The sequence below is a fragment of the Peromyscus maniculatus genome, chromosome 10 (assembly GCF_049852395.1).
Source record: "Peromyscus maniculatus bairdii isolate BWxNUB_F1_BW_parent chromosome 10, HU_Pman_BW_mat_3.1, whole genome shotgun sequence".
Taxonomy (NCBI): domain Eukaryota; kingdom Metazoa; phylum Chordata; class Mammalia; order Rodentia; family Cricetidae; genus Peromyscus; species Peromyscus maniculatus.
The window spans coordinates 4,115,765-4,140,136 of record NC_134861.1 but is presented as its reverse complement, the minus strand read 5'-3'; the positions used below and the strand labels follow the sequence as shown (position 1 = coordinate 4,140,136).

Below are 24,372 nucleotides of genomic sequence, written 5' to 3'. Positions count from 1 at the left end.
GATGATGAAAAGAAAAGCCTGCCTGAGAGTATGAGAGGGAGGTTTGCCTGTGGGTGACTTGCGTGGGTAGTGAGCTCAGGTTTCTCATCACAGTTCCTTAGCACCATATGTGAGATCATTGAAGGCAGCTGTAGAGAGATGGAAAGTGGAAAGAAAGAGGCTTGGTCTGACCTTAGGCAGGACCATGGTGAGGGGGACCACCATGTCAACCATGTGTGTGCATGGCCAAAATGCCTGCAGAAGAAGATGGGATGCAGCCTCTTATATTAGGGCAGAAATGACTTACGTAGTCCTCAGGGGAAGCTGGGAAGTGTAGTCTTTCAGCAGGAAACTGTCAAGACCCCTTTCATTTTCCTGTTTCATGTCCTCCTCCTGCCTTTACCCAGTATTCCCTTTCATCATAAGTGGTTAGGGTCAAGTTCAGTGGGCAGAATTTTTTCTGTTATAGTACTTTGCTACTGGTTCTTTGCAGAAGCAGCCGCCCTCATCTGAGTCTGTAGAAAGAGGGGAACTGGTATACACTTCATTCAGTTAAGCTGACATGTTTAGAATTTGAATCACTAAGCCTGATTTGACTGCATCTCACCCTGGGATGGTGAGAGTCTAGGTCAGCACTGCAGAAGCATCTCCCCGCAGCAGACGACATTTGTGTCTTTGTTGTAGATAACCAGCCTTCGGTGGTGCCAGTAACCGTGTGCTCTCTCCTTCCACCTTGCCAAGGTCACCTTAGATCTTCAGAACAGCACCGAAAAGTTTGGGGGGTTCCTGCGCTCTGCCTTGGACGTCCTCTCTCAGATTCTAGAGCTGGCAACACTGCAGGACATTGGAAAGGTTCGTGTCTGGTCTCTTTTCCTTGAACCTGGGTCAGTACCTGGTCACTAGAAGTTTGATTTATATCTCTTTAAATCCCCCGTCTTTATTTAACCCCAAAAATTATTTATTATGCATGTGTGTGTGTGTGTGTGTGTGTGTGTGTATACCAGAGGAGTGTTGGAAGTCCTCCTCTATCATCTTCACCTATTTCTTTGAGGGTGAGTCTTTCCCTAAATTGGACACTTCATTTTTTCTGCTGTGCTGGGAGCCAGCAATTCCAGCAGTCTTATCCTCCTTGGAGTTAGGATTATAGGTGTGCATAGGTTACCCCGCTTGTTATGTGGGTGCTGGGATCTGAATTCTGGCCTAGTGTCCAGTGTCTGAGAACTGTGGTGTCAAAGCTCAAGTCTTTAAAATACAGTTTTGGTCATTTCAGGCAGGGAGGATAAATGCAGATATGGAAATCTCTCAATATTACATTGTGATGTCTTTGGTAGTGACCTGGTTCCTTACAACTCTGGAGCTCCTAGAAGGCCAGGACTTGCATTCTTTCTCTAGATTTGTAGCACCTAGTATCATTTCTATGGTGCACTGCGTATTCCATGTAGGCTGCAGTGAGGCTCATTGGCAGTGGCTCTCACAGTGCTTTAAGCTTTCTGTTCAGCTGATCACATTCAGGGTGCCACAAAGCAGGGCTTTTGACTCCTTTGTATATTTCTCAGTGCCTGCCCTGAAAGCAGGGATGGATGTGATACTTGATTAATCATTGAATGATTGAGTGATAGATTCACTGGATAAATGTACAAGAAAGCAATTTTCATATAATTGTAGATACAAGAGTTCTTGTGACTCTGTTAAGACGACTGATTGAAAATATTCTGATTTTCTCTGACATTTATATAGTTTATATGGAGATTGTCTTGTTCCCAGTTGGCAACGATAATGGATCACCTGTGAGTCTCATAATGTACTCTCCTTTCAGTGTGTTGAAGAGGTCCTTGGATATCTGAAATCCTGCTTTAGTCGAGAACCAATGATGGCCACTGTCTGTGTTCAGCAGGTGAGTGTCGTTTCCTATCCTTTGGGATTTCAGCTACCTACGCCAGGCTAAGCAACAAAACTTACTTCCTTTGTAGAAGTTGGTGCTCATGGTGTGGTATTAGGAAGGGATGGGTGTCCCTCACTGTCACTCTTGCTTGCTCTGTCACTGGGATGGTGCAGGGCCAGCGGGCATCAACAGCAGCACTGGCCCTCACTGCTTTGCCTCTGTTTGCCACCCCATCCCTGTGGACCTGTATCTAAGTGGACCCGTATCTAAAATGCTAGTTTCACTTAGAACTACAGAGACTCCCAGGCGCTTGGCACCACACGGTGGGAATCTTCTGAGGTACTGACTCATAGGGATCCACAACAAAACCTTCTGTCATGTATTCCTGCACGATTTGCTGCTGGGAAAGAGAGTCTTAAAGGGTGTTTGCTTTTGTTTTTGTTTTGTTTTCCCTTCTTTTATTAGTGGTACTGAGGGTTGAACCTGGCTTTGTATATTCCAGGAAAGTACTCTATCACTGAGACTTTTTACATTTTGAAACATGATCTCACTAAGCTGCCCAGGCTCACCTGGAACTTGCAACTTGCCCATTTCAGTCGTGTCCATCCTAACCCCTGTCTACTAGCTGGGATTACAGGCAGGCTTGTGCTGTTCATCTACATTAAATCTATGTTAAGTGAAATACTGATGCTTCGATTCTTTCATTCTAGCTATTGAAGACTCTCTTTGGGACCAACTTGGCCTCACAATTTGATGGCTTATCTTCCAACCCCAGCAAGTCTCAGGGCCGAGCACAGCGCCTTGGCTCTTCCAGTGTGAGGCCAGGCTTATATCACTACTGCTTCATGGCACCGTACACGCACTTCACGCAGGCCTTGGCCGATGCCAGCCTGAGGAACATGGTGCAGGCAGAGCAGGAGCATGATGCCTCAGGGTAATAGTTATGGTGCAAATCTGTCGTTGATGATGCAGAGATGAATACCGTATAACCCTGCCTTGAAATCACTGGCTGAGCTATGGTATAGTCTGCCATCCAGAAGTAGCAGGCTGGAGAGGAGGAACCCAAGTTGGCTGCCTGTGACGCATGATTTCTAACTTCCAAATCCTGCCCCAGTGTAGAAGTGGTGCACTCCGTGTCCTCACCTATTGAAAGCACTTGGTACTTGCTAGTGCTCACGAATGCCATTCTTTAAAGGTGACATGTGTCAGTGGTGCTTCTTTGTTCTATGATGCAAAAGACCCCCTTCAAAATGGCACAGTGGTGCTAGTGTTTAGAGGTATTAAAGGGCACAGAAAAGTCTGGAGTGTGTTATTTTGGATTTCTACATGAATTTATGTTGATCTTTTTGATGCCGGGAATATGGAAGTCCCTCCCTCCTCCCCTCCCTCCTTCTTTCAGGGCTTCATATGCCAGGCATGTACTTTACCACTGAGCTACTCTATATCCCTAATTTGAGGTGATATTCTGTGTAGTAATGGTAGTAGAATCCTTACTTTCCTTTTTATGATGAACAGACAATGTTGGAGTCAAGGAAAGTACTTCTGTTCTGGGCTTGATCTTGACGCCTACGTATGTGCCCATAGCTCCTGTTTTGCTGTCTTTTCAAACATTTTATGAGATTGGTCTCTGTCTGTTTCTTAGGCTGATATTGAACTGGTGGACTCCATCAGTCTTCCCCCCAAGAAAACCAAGTGATATTTGTAAATTCCCTATCTTCCAGACAGCTCTCACCTTTCTCTCAAGCCCTCTTAGACAGTGGACTGGGGAGTGGGTTTCCTGTAGCAGCAAACATGGGCTTGCATAAGTTCTTCAGGTACAGCGTAGGTGCTGCATGCCTGCACACTCAGATGTGTCCTGTTATCTCCAGCATGTGCTGCTCTTGTACCCAGTGGCCTTTCTAAGTCTCATTTTGACATGTTCTGATTTTTTTAACATGAAGTTGAGCTGATGTATGGCTGAATATAGAGGAGATTATTAAAAGGTATTTGTTGTTTCTGCTTTTGGCCATTTGGCAGGTGGTTTGATGTACTCCAGAAAGTATCTGCCCAACTGAAGACGAACCTCACAAGTGTCACAAAGAACCGTGCAGATAAGGTGAATGGAGCTGCAGCTAGAGATGGCATGTGGGCCATGCCACAGGCATGCAATTGGAGCTCAGCACTTTCTAGATGGGTTGCCAGAAGCTTCTAATTGCAACTGTGGTTTCTTTCATTTTTTTTCCCTATAGAATGCTATTCACAATCACATTAGGTTATTTGAGCCCCTTGTTATAAAAGCGTTGAAGCAGTACACCACCACGACATCTGTACAGTTGCAGAAGCAGGTTTTGGATTTGCTGGCACAGCTGGTTCAGCTACGGGTCAATTACTGTCTGCTGGATTCAGATCAGGTTTGTCTCTCTGCTTGGTATTACCATACCTATTCCTAACTGAATACAAATTACCCTGGAAAGATACTGTCCCAAGTCTGTACCACACTCTTGTGGGGTTAGGCTTTAGAATCCCTAAATTTTCCACATCTGTATACATACTCACAACTCCAAAATAAGTTTGTTTGTTTTTTTTAAATTATAAGATATAATTTAAGATTTATTCTGGTGGGACGGGGCATTTATGCAAACTTCATACTTCTTAAAAAACTGGTGATCTTCAGCCAGTGGTGGTGGTGGTGGTGGTGGTGGTGGTGGTGGTGGTGGTGGTGGTGGTGCATGCCTTAAATCCCACCACTTGTGAGGCAGAAGCAGAAGGATCTCTAAGTTCAAGGCCAGCCTGGTCTACAGAGTGAGTTCAAAGACAGCCAGGCCTACATAGAGAAACCCTGTCTCAATAGACCAAAAATAAACAAATAAATAAAAAAGCAGGTAATCATTTTGATCATAGAAGCTTCTTTTTTCAGTGAGTAGTAGTCAAGTAAGTGGTTGTTGGGTCCTCAGACCTAAACAGGACATGTATATCAAGCCTCCTCTCCCCTGTACAGCTCAGGGAAGACTGCAGAATGGAGATGTGGAAAAATGTTAGCCCTGGAGGATTAGGAGGAGCATGGATTGCTGTCTCCTAGACAGGGCAGAACTGTTGCAACCACAAACTCAAAGCAGTTGTGGTCACCTGCACAAGATCAGTCAACATCCCAGCATGGCTGAAGTCTATTGGCAGTTGATGGTTGCTGGGGGAGTGGTTGTCTTTATTTCTTTGTGGTTAGACAACACTATTTGGACTCAATGGATTATAAAAAAAAATAATAATAACAAACATTAAGCTATCACTTATGGCCAATAATTTCAAGCACTGATGAAATTATTATGAAGTTATGAGGCCTGTAACTGAGGGCCTCACTCCTATATCGTAAAGGGTTGTGAAACTTGGACCTGAACCCCTTTTCTCAAACCCACTTTGCCTTTCTCATGTAATTCTTGTGATCATAAGATTTCACTAGTCATGGTTTTGTGGGTTTGTTTGTTTTTTTCCCCCGTATAGTCTTGGCTCTTGGCTGTCCTGGAACTAACTCGCTTTTTAGACCAGGCTGGCCTGCCTCTGCTTCCCAAGTGCTGGGACTAAAAATGCGTGTATCACTATGCCTTGCCCACTTGCCAAGTGTTTAGAATACAAATTATCTTCAGAGAAATCTTATGTCCATGCCTTCTCCAAGAAGAAATTATCTTTAGATTGTTAAAATTGACCATCATTTTTGTGTTGTGATCTGTGTGAGTTACAAGGTTATACCAGTTGGAGAGACTCCTTGGCCCTCATAGGCTCATGGTATATTACAGTGCAAAATGCATTTAGTTCAACTTCAAAAGCCCCCATAGTTTTGCAGTCTCAACATTGTTTAAAAGTCCAAAGTCCCATGATTTCTTTACCACCCTTTGGTTTGTAAAATCAAAAGCAAATTATATACTTCTAATCTACAATGACGTAGAATATACGTTCCCATTCCAAAATATAGAAATGAGGACACAGTGAGGAAATACTGGCCCAAAGTAAGACCAGAACCCAGCAGGGCAAACATCAAAACCTATAGCTCCACGTCCTCTGTCTGTTTTTAAGGGCTTAGGTGACTCAGCCCCTTGAGCTTGGCTGCTACAGCATATCTCTCTCTCTCTCTCTCTCTCTCTCTCTCTCTCTCTCTCTCTCTCTCTCTCTCACTCACTCACTCACTCACTCACTCATTGCTTTCACTTCCTGTATGTAGTTTTTCACAGATTGCTCAGGCTTTGACTTCTTTAACATCTTGGTGTCTTCATCACAATCCAGGCATTAACTTTCACAGCTTCATGCAATGGATTCTTGGAGCCTTCTTGCAAAGACTCCTCTGCTTCATGTTGCCTGGCCTTGACAGCTCTCTGAAACCACAGATGAATCTATGATCCTCTCACTGTTGCATTTTTCATACCCCTAAAGCCAGTTCTACATGAAAAACTCTTACCAGGTCTAGCCAACAGCTTGTTATGGACTTTCGCCCCTTTGACCACACTATCAACAGCTTTCTTGTTTGAAGCAGTTGCTTTCTAGGAGCAAACAACCCCTTAGGCTTTCTCCTCTCATAAGTTAGAAACTTAGCTGGGTGGGGTGTTTTCCCTTAGGGCACCTTCCCATTGTTATAATGCAGATCAGGAAGCCTTTCCCTAATTCCCTCTAGCAATTACAGCTTCTCTTTCAGCACACATCTAGGATGGGGAGCAATGTTAAGTTGGCTAGTGCTTTTTCTCTCCAAACTGTACATTTTTATTTCTTTCTGCCCCAGTTGTTCTTTTTCACTGTAGACCTGCATAAGAGTTATCAGTAATAACCAGTCCATAGATTCAATGAAATTTCCTCCATCAAAGAACTTAGTCCATTACTTTTTGTTTAGCCTCAAGCAACTTCTTAGGACATGAGCAAAAAGCAACCAGTTTCTTTGCTAAAATATCACAGGAATGGCCTCTAGTCCATTTGGTAATAGAGATCTTGTTGAAACCTCAAGAGCCAGGCATTATTCTTAGCACTCTGCATTATTCTTGACACTGTCTTCCTAGGCTTCTACTAGAACTGCCCGTTAAGCTCTGCTTACAGTATGTAACTACCTTCCTATTCCAAAGTTCCAAAGTCTTTTCACATTGCTCCAAAAAAACAACAGTGAGTTTTTTTTTTTACAAGACCTCACTCTTGTAGGAAGTTCTGAATTAGTTACTTTTTTTTTTTTTTTTTTTTTTTTTTTTTTTTTTTTTTTTGGTTTTTTCGAGACAGGGTTTCTCTGTGTAGCTTTGCGCCTTTCCTGGAGCTCACTTGGTAGCCCAGGCTGGCCTCGAACTCACAAAGATCCGCCTGCCTCTGCCTCCCGAGTGCTGGGATTAAAGGCGTGCGCCACCACGCCCGGCCTGAATTAGTTACTTTTAACTGCTTTAATATAAAATACAGTACCAAAAGAAACATATAGAAGGAAACTTATGTTGCTTTATGGTTCCAGAGGAATTAGAGTCCATTATGGGGACTGGAGAGATGGCTTAGCAGTTAAGGGCACTTGATGCTCTTCTAGACGATCCAGATTTGATTTCCTAGTACCCACATGGCAGCTCACAACCCTGGGTAACTCCAGTTCTAGGAAATCTGACTCCTTCTTCTGGCTTCTGTAGGCAAGACATTAACACATAAAGTCCAAAATAAAAAAGTCCATCACAGCTGGATGGCATGGAGGGGCACAGTGAGGAAATACTGGCCCAAAGTAAAACCAGCAGGGAGGCATGGCCACAGACATCTGGAGCAGGAAGATGAAAGCTCACATCTTCATCCACATTCAGGAAGCAAAGAGAATGAACCAGAAGTAGGGTGAAGCAATAAACTTTCAAAGCCTGCACCCAGTGACAAATACTTTGTTCAGCAAGATTTTTGCCTCCCAAACACTATCAGCAGGGGACCATTTAAACCTGAACCTATGAAGGAAATTTCCTATTCAAACCATCATAGTGTGTTTGAATGATGAACCTTCATTTCCACACCCAGACAACCTGGGCTACAGTTGTGGGTCATGGACTGTAGAGGAAACAGGCTTGGGGTTGTACCTGGAGGATGGATTGCAGCCTCCAGAACACTGATGGATGCATCTTGGATAGAACACCTATAACACCTATAAGTCTACCCCTCTTCTCACTTTCCTACTTCTACTCAGCAAAGGTAAAAATTGTGGTCTCTATTTGGGTCATCCATCATCAACAGAAAAGTTAACCCACCTGTAGGTATGTTAGGGAGACTTGGCTCTCTTACCAGGTAGTCATCTCTGTAGTCATTCGATTCTATCCAGTGTTTCCTCTAAAACAGAAAGGTAATTTTTTTTCTTCCTAAAATTACTTACTGTTATTTAACATTGAAAATGCTCAGGACTTCCAGATTCTTGTATGCTGTGCCCATGTCTGTATGTGTACCCTTCACTCTGGGCCTCTGAGCCTCACACCAGCAAAGCTTTTTCACCAACCACTGGGTTTATTTTATTTTATTTATTTTTTTACCATGAGCACTCTGGCCTCCTTGTTTGTTCCAGTGACTTTCATCAGTGGATCTTATAGAGGGATAAATGCAGAAAACTCAGTTCAGATACTGATTCCCCAAGCATCTGCCTGTCCCAGATCTGCAAAGCAATGGGTATAAGTTCTGTAGTTCATCTGTAGGAGCTTCTGCCAGGGAGATGAAATCTCACAGAAAGTGAGAGTGAAATAGACTTTTCAGCCTGGGTGCTGTCTCTGTTCTTAGGGTTGGCCTTTCCTCCTGGCTCCTTTAGTGTATGTCACAGACAACATCTAGTCATTCTGTGCTGCAGGACTCATGCTGTGGACTCACTACTCTCTGGACACAGAGTCTTCCAGATGTGATTCTGAGTAATAGCTGGTGGTACCTGGAATTTATTACTTATTTTCCCAGTGAGGACTCATCTCTGTATTTAGTCACTTTGTTTTGTGAGACAGACAGAGTCCTACCATGTAGCCCAGGCTGACCTAAAACTTCCATCTGCTGGCCTTAGTTCCCCTTGTGCTGGGATTACAGGCCTATATCAACCTGTCTGTCAGTTCCTGAAGGCATGTCTGGAGGTACTCTGCAGTTAACTGACTTCAGAGTAGCTTTGAGAACATTATTATAAACAAGCTAATGTGGTGTGTGTGTGTGTGTGTGTGTGTGTGTGTGTGTGTGTGTGTGTGTGCGCGCGTGCGTGCGTGCGCGCGCGTGCGCGCGCGCGCGCTTGTGAATAGTTCACAGATCAGTAGAAGAAAAGACACCTGGCTTTTCCATTGTAAGCCTGTGACTGATGGCAGCTTTTTTTTCCCCTGATGTAGGTGTTCATCGGCTTTGTCCTGAAGCAGTTTGAGTACATTGAAGTGGGCCAGTTCAGGTACTAATGTTTAGTTACTTGGGTTGTCCTTGTTATGTAACACATGTAATCCTAGCCCCTTGGAGTGACAAGTGCTGCTGGTGTCCAGTGGAAGTCTGATTTACATGCTTTCCACTTTCACTCCTCTGAACGCTTGCTGAAAACCTTTCTCAAGACTGGCTTAGAAACAGTTGTACTTAGATCAGTAGTGTGTTTTCATTTCACATTCGGAGTGTATGATGATGGTGACAGGTCACGAAGTGACATCTTACCTAGTGGAACCCTGTGCCCTAACGTTAGAAGAAGCAATTTTAGGTCATAGTGTAGTAAAGGGAGTGATGGTGAACTTTACTTATATTCACTGCAGTTTTCCTTGCTAGACATTAAAGCTTTACTCATCTATCAGTACATACAACGGATTTGTAATTTTGGAAAATTACAGTTCTTAATAAGTAGTTTGTAAAGCACAGCATTGGAGAGTGTTGTAAGAGTCCCCGGGACCTAGAGACCTAGGTCTTGTTCTGATTATGATACCCTGACTCTGTAGTCTGAACTTCAAAAGAGGAAAGGAAGATGAAGCGCTAGGATGATCTTCCCTGCTGGCATCTGGTACTTAAGGTGCCTCTCTCCTGCTGCTGCAGCCTCACTGGTCCTCACTAACCATCAGACTGTCCTGTGGGCAGAGGCAGGAAGCCCAGTGGTGTGGTTGGGGTTAAACGAGGTTGCAGGGCCTGCTCTACCGTAGTACTTTCCCCTGAGGTTGAATCTTGACTTACATTATGATGTAATACAGATGACTTATCTTAGTTTTTAAAAAGAAATGTCTAAATGGGTGTTTTTGTTTCTAGGGAATCAGAGGCAATTATTCCAAATATATTTTTCTTCCTGGTATTACTGTCTTATGAGCGCTACCATTCAAAACAGATCATTGGAATTCCTAAAATCATCCAGCTGTGTGATGGCATCATGGCCAGTGGAAGGAAGGCTGTTACACATGGTAATGGGATACATGTTTACTTGTTGTCCTCAGTCTCACCTCCACCCTCTTTGAACTGAACGACAGCTCTGCATTGCATGTGCTGCATGTGTACATGTGTGGGGGCTCGTGCATGCACACAGTTAGAGATGTTCGAGAAGGAGAAAAGCACAGTGCTTACTCACAGAATTTATAAACTACTTGGGGGAGATAAAAAATAGTGAACTATATAAAAATAGCAACATGATTAAAATTTAGATAGATTCTGATAAATGTCTCTGTTTATGAAGCAAAATTTAATATTGTTATTTGTATTTGCTTTGTTCTTTTTCAGAGTGAAGGCATAGGCCTCACATGCAAAGTACTTTACTCTGATCACACCCCTGGACTCATAAACATTTTAAATCCAGCTTGTCATAAATCAAATTTTGACTTTTTTTTTGGATACAAGTTCTCATATTCTCATGCCGACTTGAACTCACTGTGAAACCAAGAATGACTTAGAACTCCTAATACTCCTTCTCCTTCCTGAGTGCTAGGATTGCAGGCATGATTAACCGTTCCCTGTTGTAAGATGTAGGGATTGAACCTAGGGCTTTGTGCATGCTGCTCAAAGTGTTCTACAATTGACCTGCATTCTCAGCTCAGATTCTGATTTCTGTCTTTTTTTGGGGTGGGGAGGCAGTTTTGGTTTTTGGTTATTTGAGACTGTTTCTCTATGTAACAGCCCTGACTGTCCTGGAACTCACTCTGTAGAACAGGCTGGCCTTGAACTCACAGAGATCTGCCTGCCTCTATCTCCTAAGTGCTAGGATTAAAGTGTATCCCCCCAAACCCAGCTATAAATTCTGATTCCTTTTCCGATGGTTTTAGTGTTGTAATTGGACATTTCCATGGGGTTTTCTATTTGACTACCTTATATTTTAGAAGAGAGGTTATTCAATGTTTAATAAACCACACTTTGAACTCTATATCCATCTATATTTTGTAAGCATGCTACATGTAAGTAAAAGGCTAAGGAATTAGAACTGTGGGGAAACTAAAGTTCTCTTTGCACTTAACCCCTGCACTTCCTCAGGTTGATGCCATGGCTACCTGATTATTTTGTTGACGCTAAAATAAGAACCATAGCTAATGGTTAGCCACTCAGCTTTCTCTCTTTAGCTATAAAAGAAGATGTGGTGTGTATTTTAAGAATGTTTTGTATCGGTATGTGATGGTGCATGCCTCTGTTAATGGCACTCATGAGTTGCAGGAGGACCATGAGTTGCAGCCAGCCTGGGCTGTTCAGCTGGTCCCTGACTTGTACATTAGCAGCAGTGACCAAAAAGAATGTGTCTTGTTTCTTTGACCTTTTAATTCCAGTCTTCCAGCCTTTCCCTGTTGAATTCACCCTACTCCTTTGCCAAGAGTTTAGAGCAGTGGTTTTCAACTTTCCTAATGCTGCAGCCCTCATATTGTGGTGACCCCAATCATAAATCTGTTTTAGTTACTACTTCATAATGGTAATTTTGCTACTGTTATGAATCATAATGTAATTATCTGATATGCAGGATATCTGATAGGCAACCCCTGTGAAAGGGTCATTCAACCCCCCTCCCAAAGGGGTTGAGAACTGCTGGTCTAGAAGCTTTTGACCTTTGGTACGGATGCATCCTAAGATCTTCGCAGATCCCGCAAGGGAGAATGGCACTGCCATAGAGAAGAAGCTCTTCCTATTACCTCTACCGAGGAGCATAGCAGAGGCATTGATAGGCCCTCTTCAGTCTTCATAAGCTATCAGCTTTGCCTCTCTGTTCATGCTCCATCAGAGCATAGATTATGAAATGCTTCGCAACTGGTGAATGATTTAGTTGAAAATGCAAATGTCAGATACACAGATCAGAAGCAGGAAAGATGACTTAGAGGTTAAGAGCACTGGCTTCTCTTCCAAAGGTCTTGGGTTCAGTTCCAAGCACCCACATGGTGGCTTACAATGTCCAGTTCCAGGGGATCAGACACCTTTTTTTGGCTTCTGAGGACACTGTGTGTGTGTGTGTGTGTGTGTGTGTGTGTGTGTGTGTGTGTGTGTGTGTGTGTGTTTGTGGTGAATAGACATACATGTAGGCAAAACACCTATATACATAAAAAAAAAATACTAAAGTAAAAATTAGGGGCTAGAGAGATGGCTCAGTGGTTAAGAGCACTGGCTGCTTTTGGAATCAATTCCGAGTACCTACATAGTGGCTCACAACCTTCTCTAACTCCAGTTTCAGGAGATAAGAAACTTTCTTCTGGCTTCTGAGGGCACTGAATACGTGTGGTACGCAGACATACATCCAAGTAAAACACCTATACACATAAAATAAAAATACATTTAAAAAAATTACATGGACCTAAGGTTTCCTGGACTCAGTCATTGGACTGAGAATTAGTGTCAGTCAGCCATTTTTCTTCATGCTAGGATGCTTGGTTATCTGGAGGAAATTTAGCAAGCAAGTAAAAGCGAGGATGTTGGGTAGTACCGAGGGTCAGGATATGTATGTATTTTTACCATAGACCACCAGAGTGTGGGTATGTGTGTACACATGTGAGGATCAGAGTGTATGTTTGCACATCTATGTGTACATTTGTATTCATATCGCTAAGTATTTGTGCACATGTCACTGAGGGTCGGGGTGTTTGTGTTACCAAAATTCAGTATATATAATATATGTGTGTCAGGTATCAGTGTGCTGTGTGCCAATTAAAGCCATTTCTTTTATCATTTTTTTCCTATGTGATACTGTTAAAACAATTAATTTAGTTTGACTCCTATTTTGGGCCAAGATAAATAAGACCTGAAGAAAATCTTGATCTAATGAGTCAGTTTTTAACTTAAATAGTATAATAAATAATCTAATACTGTGACTTAATAAATGTATTCAGTAGCCATGATATTTATCATCTTTTTAAGTAAATCAGGTAGATTATGCATAGAGTAGGGAGGTTACTATTTTCATTATTTGGAACATTCTCTTATTTTCAAATTGACTTTGATTTCAGTCACTTTTTGTCAGAAGTGACACTGCATTTGATATAAAACCTATGGTTTTTGTGGTTATTAGAAGCCTTCACAAGCTGTCAGTCATTGTTGAGAGGAGAACTTTGGCCTCTGGTGGCATGGTGGTGATTTCAAATACACTTTACCAGTCCTAATGTCCCAGCTAAGGGTTCCTTTAGTTCTAGAAGTGCTTTGACAGTCTTGATAGTTGTCTCCCACATGTCATTCTCTATGTGGCCTTATTTGCTCACTCTTGTGCCCACAGCCATACCTGCTCTGCAGCCCATTGTCCATGACCTCTTTGTGTTAAGAGGAACAAATAAAGCTGATGCGGGGAAGGAGCTTGAAACCCAGAAGGAGGTGGTGGTGTCGATGCTCTTAAGACTCATCCAGTACCATCAGGTAGGGGAAGGTACAGTGATAGGCACATCATCAGCATGGATAGGCATGCCGTAGCCATGAGGTCCTGTGTGTGGTGAACAGGAGCAGTGGGTTCTCTGGGACCTAAAGAAACAGCAGTGAAAGGAGAAAATGCACTAGGTTTAGAGCTGGCACAGGCTTTAACATGGTTCAAGCATCGATTAATTGACAGTGTTGATCTAAACCATTGACTTCTTAAAAGTACTAGAAATTTTAAATCTGAAATAAAGTAAATGGGTATTTACTTCTATCTTGAATCAGTCACATTCTTTTCATTTGTGCTAATTTCTGGTTTTGTTTCCCTTAAGCTGGAACATGGATTCTAAATGCTTTGAGTCAGCCCATGTATGAAAAGCTAGTTTTCTTAATTTTTGTCCCTTTTAAACTTGTACTTTTGCCTGTCCCTCTCTTATTTTGTTAGTGCCTTTCAGCTGCCTGTCTCTGAATCTTCATAAACCACAAGCCTTTCTCATAGAAACAGCACTTTCTTTGTTACATTTATGTTTTGATCAATCTTTGTAATATTTAATTAAATATTTAATGCTTAGTTAAGTCACATGACTACAATAAAAATACAAGAGGCATAAAGTGTTTGAGAGTAAACAGATGACCTTGGCAAGCATGGCAGGGCTGGTGGTGCCTTGGGGAAGAGTATACCAGTTGTGCATGTTCAGCAGGGTCTCAGCATACCTCATGGAGATCCTTGAATGCCCATGAAATAAAGGGGAGATGAGGTTCTTGTATAGCATAAGCACTGCTTCTGGACCTTGAAGACAAGCAGCTTTGGGGATGCAGTAGTTGGGTTAGGCTTTATGTTGCCCTGAGGTGGTACACATCTTTTATAGCAGTCACATTTTATAACTCGGTTTAGCAGGCTCTTTTCTGTAACCCACAAACTAGACAGCATTGCAAGCTTTGTTGGCTTCCTGGCTTATTGTAGCATGAAAGTGGATCCAGGCAGTGTGTATACAGATGGCATGGCTGGCTGTGTTCCAGTAAGACTTTATCTACAAAACGGGCAGCGAGCCAGGTGCCTCTGTTACAAACCTTTTCCAGGTCACAGATACATCTGTTAGAATGACCAGAATGACCACCAATAAACTCATGCTCAGCTTTGTGTAGGACTCTTATGAGGGCCAGTCGAAATAGATTGCCTTTGCAAAGAGCACTGAGGTGAATTTAAAGTACATAGGGATTAAGGTAAGTTTGATTTTTCACTTGATCCCTTCTTTGTTCATGAAATGTTATAATGCCGTAGAAATAATACCAATCGTGAGTCTTTCTGAGCACAGCATGGCTCACCTATTCCCTTGGAGCTTACTGCATCTCTTCTTGTGGGTATTTTTTTGTCTGCTTCACATTCACATGTCACAGGGTAACGATCATGTGACTTTCTCGGTCTTCACTGGGGATTATATCTCTTTGAACCCTAGAGTTGCCCGGCTGAGCTGGGACCAGTGTGGGACATGGGAAGGTAGAGGGCCCTGGGCCAGGAAGTACTCTGACCCTACTCAAATATTCTTGCAGGTACTGGAGATGTTCATCCTTGTCTTGCAACAGTGCCACAAGGAGAATGAGGACAAGTGGAAACGGCTGTCTCGGCAGGTTGCAGACATCATCCTGCCCATGTTAGCCAAGCAGCAGGTTTGTCTCCATGCCCTGGTTGCCATCCTGTAGTGTGACTTGTTCAGAATGGACTGAGATGCTTATGAAGATTGCTTGTGATCATTATATCCTGACAGGTTCTTGCTTTGAAAACTATCCTTATTGCTGGTCATGGGGCAGGTGGCTTCTCTTATTCCCATTACCCTTTGAGGTTGAAGTTACCTTCTCACTTTTTAAGTCGGGGAACTAAGGGTCAGAGAGGTTATTGAGGTTTTTCAATCCTCACAGAGCTTAAGGGTGATTGGCCCAGTTCTGACTTAAAAACTGAGTCCTTTCTTACTGTATTATTTTGACTCCTTTGTTCTAGTTAGTCAGGTATTTCATTTGATCTTTAGCTTTCTTTATGATTTTTCATTTGTTTGTTTTTCTTAGCGCTTACAAAGTAACCTAGTAGTTATTCATCACTTACTCAGAAATTCTGTAATCAGGCAACATTACTAGTTAATTCAGAAAATGCAGTGGTCTGGCTGTTCTGCATCTTGTGGAAACAATCAGCCCTGGCTCCTGGACCATGTGGGCCTCAAAGCACAGACATCTGTGTGGCTTTCGCATAGCACCATTACAATAGAAGATAGAGTATAGACAATCCTATCAGAAAGGCCGAGCTGCTGCCAGATGAAGCTCTGGCCATGCTTTGAATGAAACCCCCTGTCATGGCAAGGCACTGCTTTTGAAATTGGTTCTGTAGAAAGCGCAAAATGGCCATGGTTCTCCTTATTTCATAAACGCTTGTGGGTATATAGTAGTTACTGTCTTCATATGCTAGGCTGATAGAAAATTAGGGACTGATAGAAAATACTTCACTGAACAAAATGTCTTGAAAAGCAGTGCTCTTCCACCTTAGAGTGACGCTTTCATTGAGACAGAATAATAATAACGCAACGCAGATAACAAAGGAATACATTATTGAAGAGTGTAAGATATCAGAAGATAGTAGTTATCTGTGGCAAAGCGGGGTTAGTGTCAGGGTAGGAGGATGCATTCATTGTTGAGTCACTGACAAAAAAAGAAAGGCTTGCATAGGAGGTGGCATCTGAGGAACCGTGAAGGAAGGAACAGGGCGATTCTGACAGGTCCCTTCAAGAGTGCTTCAGGTAGAGCAGAGAGCAATACAGAGTTGCTGAGATTGTAGCATTCCAGGTGGATACAAGAAGCTACTCAAAAAGGAAGGGTGGGAGGGCTGGAATGGAGACAGTGTCCTGAAGCTTTACTGGGGTTATTGCTGAAAGTAGAGTGCAGCTGACAGACTGCCCTAAAAATAGGGTTACTGCTGAAAGTCATGCTTTTAACTTGTAACTGAGAGGACATGATAGGGATGGTGATGGTGTGTCCTTGAGGTGCAGGAATGATGTGTGTGAAGCTGGCATTTCCATCGGGTTGCATAGACATGTCTGTGGTGCTTAATTCCACAGATGCACATTGATTCTCATGAAGCCCTTGGAGTGTTAAATACCTTGTTTGAGATTTTGGCTCCTTCCTCCCTGCGTCCTGTGGACATGCTTTTGCGGAGTCTGTTCATCACTCCAAGCACAATGGTGAGTCTCACCAGACATTGCTAATGCATTGGAGAGCAGGTTCCAGCCCAGATCTGCCACAGCTGGAACTTAAGAATTGACATTTTTCCAGTTCTCCAACTGAGCCTGATCCTGCTTCCAATAGGACCACACCTTGAACCAGTGCTGTAGGGACTTTGTGGTGAAGAAGTAAATTGGGGTGATTTTCTTCCGTGGAATTGGCAACAAGGGGAAATTTAATCATCTTTCCTTAGCTTTAGCATATGTATTTTCTTTTTCTTTTTTTAGGCATCTGTAAGCACTGTGCAACTGTGGATATCTGGAATCCTAGCCATTTTGAGGGTTCTCATTTCCCAGTCAACTGAAGATATTGTTCTTTCTCGTATTCAGGAACTCTCCTTCTCTCCATATTTAATCTCCTGTCCAGTAATTAGCAGGTTAAGGGATGGAGACAGTAATTCAACACTAGGAGAACGCAGTGAAGGGAAACAAACAAAGAATTTGCCAGAAGAAACATTCTCAAGGTATGCTTTCTTTCTGAACCTGTAAACTGACCTGAGTCTTTTGACTAATCTCACGGTGTTTTAGCAGCAGCAGCCAACAATATCTGCTGGTTTTGCTTTGGGTCTTCTTTTTGTTTTTTTAGGTTTATTTCTCTTTATTAAATGTATATGAGTGTTTTGCCTATGTGTAAGTAAGTATACTGAGTGTGCATGGAGGCTGGAAGAGGGCATTGGATACCCTGAAACTGGAGTTCTGGACAGTTGGAAGCTGTCACATAGGTTCTAGGAACTGAACCTGAGTCCTCTGCCAGAGCAGCAGGTTCTCTTGAACCCCAATCCATCTTTCCAGCCTTTTGTTCCCACCTCCTTCCCCAATGGCCTCGCTTCACACTTTTCATGGAGAAGTACCTGTCCACTCCTGGAGCATTCACTACGTTAGAGCAGTGCTGCAAACGCACTCTTTAAGGCCTCCCATATCTTCAGAGGGAGATCCTGTGGTGTCTCTAAACCCACACACTGCCTTTTTGTTTGCAGGTTCAATGGCAGCCCATTGTCTTCCCTCCGTTAAGGTGAAGGAGTGGGTAAAACTGATGTTACACTAAATTCCTGTGGTGAATTACCAGCTTGTATTTATGTAACACTTTTACAGCTGATGAAAGCTTTAAAAAAAATAACCACTTGTCATTTTGTTTTGATGGCTCTTTGAAGGTGGTGTGATTATATTTGAGGAAGGTAATATAGAGGGAAGCAGAGACTCAGGCCACAGTGATGGTCTGAAGCATTTAATTTTCACTTTCTTAATGTACTGTCTTTGTGGGGTTTTTTGTTTGGGTTTTTTTTTTTTTTCTTTTTTCACTTTACATGAGCTGATGGTCTTTATTTCATCACACTTGTGCTTGGCATACGCTCACTGAAGTGACCTAATATGCTGCTCTATACTCCCTTTTCGGCAGGTTTCTTTTACAGCTGGTTGGTATTCTTTTAGAAGACATTGTTACAAAACAGCTCAAAGTGGAAATGAGTGAACAGCAGCACACATTCTACTGCCAAGAGCTAGGCACACTGCTCATGTGTTTGATCCACATCTTCAAATCTGGTGAGTGAGTCCGATTAGACTTCGAAGTGTTTCATGGTCCCTGTCTCCATCAGTGCCATCTTCCCTGTAGCTGTGCTCCATACTCCTTGTGCCATGTGAGAACATGATGACAGGAGCGAACCTGATACTTACGGTCCAGCGATTCCATTGATAGGCAGATATCTGAAAGAATGGGAGCAGAGTGCTTGGAAGGTAGCATTCATTATGTAGCTAAGATGTAGAAGCAACTCTGGCATCTATTGGTGGGCCGGTTGATAAGCCAAATATGGCATGTACATAGTTATAGAGACAAATGTGTTTGTGCATGGAATATTTTTCAGTCTGAAAAAGTGAAACAATTCTGCCATAAGAAACAACATGGGATAATTGAGATATCTTAGCAGTGAAGAGTATTTTGTATTCTTGCAGAGGGCCCACCTTTGCTTCCCAGTATATCGTAGAGGCTCACAATCATCTGTAACTCCAGTTCCAGGAGATCTGATGCCCTCTTCTAGACTTCACCAGCACCAGGCGTGTACAAGGTGCACAAACATACATGCAGACAAAACACTCGTACATAAAGTAAAATCAAAAAGCCAACATAGATGACCCTTGAAGACATTGCGTTAAACAAAATAAGCCAGACACAAAAAGACAGACACTGTGTTTTATTTGTATAAGATACTCAGAGACCAGAATGGTAGTTGCTAAGGGGAGGGATTTAATGACTTTAGAGTTTCGGTTTTACAAGATGAAAAGAATTATAAATAGATGGTGATGTTGCATAACATAAATGCATTTAATACCAAAGCTGTATGTTTAAAAATTATCAAGGTGGTAAATTTTATGTATTTTACCACAATAAAAAATAATTGGAGGCCATTAAGATGACTTAGTACATGCAGGTGTTTACAATCAACCCTGACAACATCCACATAGTAGGAGAGAATCAATGACTTCAAGTTATTCTTTGACCTCCACATACATGCTATGGCACATGTGCACTCCCTCACCAGTAACAAATAAATGTAAAAATCAGACAAAACCTAAAGACTCATGTTGGGAATGTAGGTCCATTGGAGCTACATACAAAAACCAAGCACATACACAACCCTGGTTTTGATCCCTGCTTAACTTAAGCATGTTGATACATACCTGTAATCTCAGTACTTGGCTGTAATCCCAGCAACCAGGAAGCAGGAGAATTAGAAGTTTAAGTCATCCTCAGTTACATAGAGAGTTTGAGGCAGGCCTAAACACAAATAATAATAATAATAATAATAATAATAATAATAATAATAATAATAATAACACTTGCTTGTTTAATTGGGGGTGGGAGCAGATTTCATCCTGTTGCCCTATTGTGGGGCGTTTACCCACCACCCCCACAGCTTCCCAGAGTTTTCTTGAGTGCGAGCAGCAGGAAATATTAGATAGAAGGATTTATAGCAGAGAATCTTGTGGAGATAAACAGAAAATAAAGGATAGCCTCGAGAGGGCCTGGAACCTATTCCAACGGGCCACGACTGTCTCTGGCCCAGGGTTTTTATAGAGACGCCAAGGGGGTGGAGCAAAAGACCTCCTCCCCCAGCACAGCCAAGTGCAGGCCATCTCAGACACCTGCACTCAGGCCCGTGGTCCTGATCATCCTCTATTCGGACCTGCTGGGTAAAGCCACGAGGAACCCCAGAACGGGCTCCCACACCCTATGGCATATTTCCATGTCTCAGCTGTGTTTTCTGTCTTGGCTTTGCTCTCTGATGGACTCATTTCATGTGGCAGAATATTGGCCTCTTGCCATGGAGGTCTGAGCCTCCAAAGTATGCTAATTGACCTTCCATAATTCCTGTAGGCAGTAATGAGCTTATGGCTGCTTTGACCAGCTTGGGCGGCCTTCCCTTGAGGGTGAGGGTTGCTTTGTGAAAGGAAGAGAAACAGGTGAGGAACTTAATAGAGGAACTTAATAGAGGAACTTAATGTTTCCAGTGAAAACAGCTTATCAGTTGGGACTGTGGAACTTCTAGAACCCAAGCCAGAAGTGATAGGAAGTAGAAGCAGGGTGTGTCTTCAGTTAGAAGGTGTTTTCTATCTTTGAATTTCTGTGTGCATTTTTTTTTAAAGATTTATTTATTTTATGTATGAGTGCTTTATCTGCATGTATGACTTTATGCCAGAAGAGGGCATCAGATCCCACTATAGATGGTTGTGAGCCACCATGTGGTTGCTGGAAATTGAACTCAGAACCTCCAGAAAAGCAGCCAGTGCTCTTAACCTCTGAGCCATCTCTCCAGCCCCTTCTATATGCATTTAAGTATGTGCATTTTATGTACATACCTTAGAGTAAAAGGTAGTTACTCTCCTTAGCCTTCATTCAACAGGACTTATATTCTGACCTGTCTATACTGGGCTCTGGTCCAGCCAGTGGGGAGGGTGGTACACAACCACTGACCTAGGAAGATGTATGAGCAGTGTATTGATAAACAATTTCTGAGAGTGCCTGGTAAGCTCACTTGAAGTATGCAGCAGAACCAGCCTTTGGAGTACAAAGAACAGACAAGAGAAATGGAGTTCAAAACAGGGCAGTGAGGAAAGCAGGCTTCCCAGGTGAGCCATGGAGAAAGAGGCATTGCATGAACTGCCTCCCTTATTTGCTGGCATCCTTGGCACAATAGTGTGCCAGAATTTAATTTTGATAGTGGATGCTAGTTTCAAATTGTTTTACTTCCTAATGCTGATTTTTTTTTCTTTTTAAAGGTGTTGCTTGTTATCTGAAGATTTATTTACTTATTTGTTTTGTGTGTATAGGAGAGAGTGACAGAGGCAGACAGAGAAAGGTCATGTGCGTGCTAGGGTGTGTATATGGAGGTTAGAGGGCAACTTCTCAGGAGTCCTCTCTCTTTCCACCTTGTTCTGAGGCAGGCTCTTGTTTCTGCCTTCCACTGCCAACAAGAGCTTTTCACCAGCCCCCCAGTCTCTGTCTCCCATCTTGCTGTAGGAATTAGACGCACACCACCACACCTCACATTTTACATGGGTTCTGGGGATGGAAATCAGTCACCAGACTGGGTAGCAAGGGATTTTACCCACTGAGCCACTGCTCTGGCCCTTAAAGATCTTTTGATTTATGCTTCACTGACCACTGTAGCAAATTTAAAGTCAAGAAAGTGTGCCTGTCTATGAGTAGTAGATTGTTTTCAGTATGTTGGTCATTTAATATTTCCAGTCCAGTCAATGGATTGGTTTTGATCTGATACCTGAAGAGCTTTCTCTTGCCTTCTTTGGATGGCAGATGTCTCTGCTGGGTCCTGCTCACCAGTGTTTGTTTTCTCTTGTTTCTGTGACACTAGGTAGCAGAACTACTGTGTTTGGGTATTTGGTTAGTCTCAAGATAGGGTTGAGGGCGGGCGGTGGTGGCGCACGCCTTTAATCCCAGCACTCGGGAGGCAGAGGCAGGCGGATCTCTGTGAGTTCGAGGCCAGCCTGGGCTACCAAATGAGTCCCAGGAAAGGTGCAAAGCTACACAGAGAAACCCTGTCTCGAAAAACCAAAAAAACAGACAGGGTTGAGATAAATCAGCTATATTTTTATGAAGATATGTTTAGCTCTCTTGACAGTTGTCTGTTTGCTCCTGCAGCCTCTGTGTTTCTATCCCTTGATTCTCAGCCACCCAAAGAGTTGTAGGATCCATTTTGTCTGCTGGCTGTGGCTCAGTTCTGTGTTGTCCCAGCTGTGGCCTGAACCCTTTTCCCCTTTGTTGGCTGGTTCTCTCTGGCCAGCTGTGCTCAGGCTTCTGCAGCAGCTGTTTCCTGGCTCCTAGAGAATGAGGCAATGCCAATCAGCAGAGGGGCATAAAGTGATCTGACTTAATAAGTGTAGTGTCTGTCTCTGGTTAGAAAAGTTAAGAGTTTGGATCTGGGGAAAAGGCTTATCTGTGAAGTGCTTGCTGTGCAGTCTGAGGACCTGAGCTTGGGTTCTCAGCACCTGTGTAAAAGCCAGGCCGGGCTTCTGTAATCCAAGCAGACAGCTGTAGATATCAAGATCTGTAGGGCGCACTGGCAGCCAGTCTGTCTAATCAGACTGGCTGAGCTGAGCTGAGGTTCAGTAAGAGACTTTGTCTCAAAAAGTAAGTGGAGAAGCAATATTGACCCTACATCAACCTCTGACTTCAACACATATGTACGCAGGCATACACGTGCACCCACACATACACATGAGCACATGCACACACACAAAAGTCACAATTCTCAAAGTGCCAAGTGCTGTAAACACATAAGTGTGGAAAAGTACTATGACTAGCTACCTGGTACTGGATCATGATGAACAGTAGAAGCGTTCTCCATAATCTGTTTTACTTATTTTTGTTGGGTTCTAGGAATGTTCCGGAGAATCACAGCAGCTGCCACTAGACTCTTCACCAGTGATGGCTGTGAAGGCAGCTTCTATACTCTAGAGAGCCTGAATGCACGGGTGCGATCCATGGTGCCCACGCACCCAGCCCTGGTACTGCTCTGGTGTCAGATCCTACTGCTCATCAACCACACTGACCACCGATGGTGGGCAGAGGTGCAGCAGACACCCAAGTAGGTACACAGCTTCCCAGGCCCAGGCACCAGCCATGTTTGGCCTGAGGCTTGGCTGCTATGAGGGCATTTTTGTTTTTCATTCTTCATGAGGCTTTGTAAAATTTTGGCTTCATATTAATCTTTCTTTCTTGGGTACTGTTTTGTAGGGAAATGTGGTCTGGCTACAGGCATTCAAACTAAGCAGCTGCTTTTTCACTGTGCTTTTCTTTGACAAACTCTTTGACACTGTTCCATCGTGTGGGCTCTGCTTGTCAGGCTCTATCCCTCCTGCTACGTCCTATGGCTTTCATTGGTTCCACAGCCAGACATGTTGCAATGTCTTAACTTTGTTATGATTAAATGTGTTCTGGGTATTCTTAGATAATGAAGAAATTATTTAGCAAATTTCGAAACTGATTGGAAGTATTTTATTAATTTATTTTTATTATTCAGATAGACTGTTTTCTGGTTGTGGGTGGCCCTCTTTTTTGCAAAGGTTTTTTTAGGCTTAAATCTTAGTGTCCAGGTACTTACTCACTCAAATATCTGAACATGTTTGGAAGTAAAAAGCTGTGAGCCCTGATGAGTCAGTCCTCAGTGTAGTTTCAGGACAGCTTATGAGCCTTGGTGGAGGAAAAACTCCCTTAAGGGAGAGTATATGTGAGGTTTGCTCCTCAGCTTGGTGAAAGGAGACCAGGGGCTCTCATCCGGACCCACCTTTTACATATCCCTGTTGGGACCATTATTGCCTATCTGCTATGTGCTCCTTGTAATGGTGTCTGCAAAGGAAATAGAAATGCTACTTTCTGCCCCCACGTGGGATCACTTGAGGCGGCACCCTCAGCATCATTTGAAATGGTCAGAGGACCTCTTAGACCTGACACAGTAACTGAGCATTGTAAGGCCTAGGACAGGAAGCCTAGCTCTCTGATTCGTAAATGCACATGTAAATCAGCCTTGAAGCTGTTTACAACATTTCAGTGCAGGAAGCTTGCTAGGGGTTAGAAATGTGTCTCTGTTCCAAGCCCCTGCTGCTATCAATGCTGCTGCTCCATAGACTGCTCTGAGCACAGGGGTGTCTCAGCACCACCAGTGGGCCTGCCTTTCTTCTTTCTTCTTATGCATTTTTCCTGTTTATTTTTTATTTAAAAAAATGTTTTTAAATTGAAATAGAATCACATCACTTCCCCGCTTCTAACTACCCTCCCTCAAGCCCCCTCTGTTCACTCCTATTCTTACATTCATAGTTTCTTTTTCTTAGATTATATTTGTTACATAAATATACGTATGTATGTATGTATGTATGTATGTATGTATGTATATGCACAAGTATATATAAACACAGCCTATTGTGTCCAATTTTGTTTTTTGTGTATATATGGATTCAAGGTTGACTACTCTGTATTGGACAACCAATAAGGGAGCTCACCCCTGGGAAAGA

General features: G+C 42.9%; 1 protein-coding gene across 4 annotated transcripts in view; it reads left to right on the top strand.

The window, feature by feature from the left end:
- Htt (huntingtin) overlaps positions 1-24,372 on the top strand; it is a 131,804-nt gene that overhangs the window by 67,328 nt on the left and 40,104 nt on the right. For all 4 annotated transcript variants that reach the window (XR_013043097.1, XM_016004012.3, XM_016004014.3 and 1 more), the window contains 13 exons: positions 721-831; positions 1,796-1,873; positions 2,572-2,795; positions 3,878-3,956; positions 4,090-4,251; positions 9,160-9,215; positions 10,043-10,191; positions 13,458-13,594; positions 15,140-15,256; positions 16,690-16,812; positions 17,080-17,315; positions 18,248-18,390; positions 22,742-22,949. Coding sequence is in view for 3 of the 4 variants with exons in the window: in XM_016004012.3 (XP_015859498.1) it covers positions 721-831; positions 1,796-1,873; positions 2,572-2,795; positions 3,878-3,956; positions 4,090-4,251; positions 9,160-9,215; positions 10,043-10,191; positions 13,458-13,594; positions 15,140-15,256; positions 16,690-16,812; positions 17,080-17,315; positions 18,248-18,390; positions 22,742-22,949 (1,823 nt within the window). In the remaining variant the exon portion in view is untranslated. The remainder of the gene's footprint in view (positions 1-720; positions 832-1,795; positions 1,874-2,571; positions 2,796-3,877; positions 3,957-4,089; positions 4,252-9,159; positions 9,216-10,042; positions 10,192-13,457; positions 13,595-15,139; positions 15,257-16,689; positions 16,813-17,079; positions 17,316-18,247; positions 18,391-22,741; positions 22,950-24,372) is intronic.